Source organism: Myotis brandtii, unplaced genomic scaffold (genome assembly GCF_000412655.1).
Source record: "Myotis brandtii unplaced genomic scaffold, ASM41265v1 scaffold384, whole genome shotgun sequence".
Lineage (NCBI taxonomy): Eukaryota > Metazoa > Chordata > Mammalia > Chiroptera > Vespertilionidae > Myotis > Myotis brandtii.
In genome coordinates, this window is record NW_005364745.1 from 1,847,876 (window position 1) to 1,848,658 (window position 783).

General features: G+C 35.1%; 1 protein-coding gene across 3 annotated transcripts in view; it reads left to right on the forward strand.

The window, feature by feature from the left end:
- NUP155 (nucleoporin 155kDa) overlaps positions 1-783 on the forward strand; it is a 46,899-nt gene that overhangs the window by 42,376 nt on the left and 3,740 nt on the right. For all 3 annotated transcript variants that reach the window (XM_005872580.2, XM_014544873.1, XM_014544872.1), the window contains exon 33: positions 314-450. In XM_005872580.2, the coding sequence (XP_005872642.1) occupies positions 314-450 (137 nt within the window). The remainder of the gene's footprint in view (positions 1-313; positions 451-783) is intronic.

Sequence of the window (783 nt, forward strand, 5' to 3'; positions counted from 1 at the left end):
ACACGGTCCTTGGTTGATTACCGCCTGCCCACTCACCCTTCCGTCAAGATTCCACACTCTGTTCCATGCTTCCATGTCTCTGGGTTGGCCTACTTTTTAATATCAAGAGTTAACAATCCTACAACAATACAAAAGTAATTATGTGACATGAAGCTTGTGATAACTAACCTTATTGTAGTAAGTATTTTACATTATATATGTATTAAATTAAATGGTGGCATTGTGCATCTTAACCTCCACACGGTTATATGTCACATCTCCTAAAGCTGGGGAAAGAGTTAACCATCCTGATCTGATCTTTTTTCCTCCCCAGACTTTATTGTGCAGTTCTTAGAGCAGCAAGTTTGTACTTTGAACTGGGATGTGGGTTTTGTAATACAGACAATGAATGAAATTGGAGTGCCCTTACCTCGGCTGCTGGACGTCTATGATCACTTGTTCAAGTCACGGGTAAGGAAAATATGAAGTAAAATTATTTAAAGTTCAGTAACTTTTTCTAGATATAGGAGTGGCGTCTTCTGATTGCATGTGTATAAGTCTCTCATAATCTAATACATCAGAAATTTCTTCATTGGTTTTGTATCAGAAATTATCATAATTCATATTTTCAAAACCAATGAGAGTGACTTTGCTATATATCATGATAAAAACTAAATATTGTTTTAATATTAACATAATAAATTCTTTACTCTTGGAATAGGCTAAACACATTACATTAAGAATCATCATGTACTTTAAAGGAAATAACTGAAATGTGGGGTTTGGGGTGCAGACTTTTCTTCC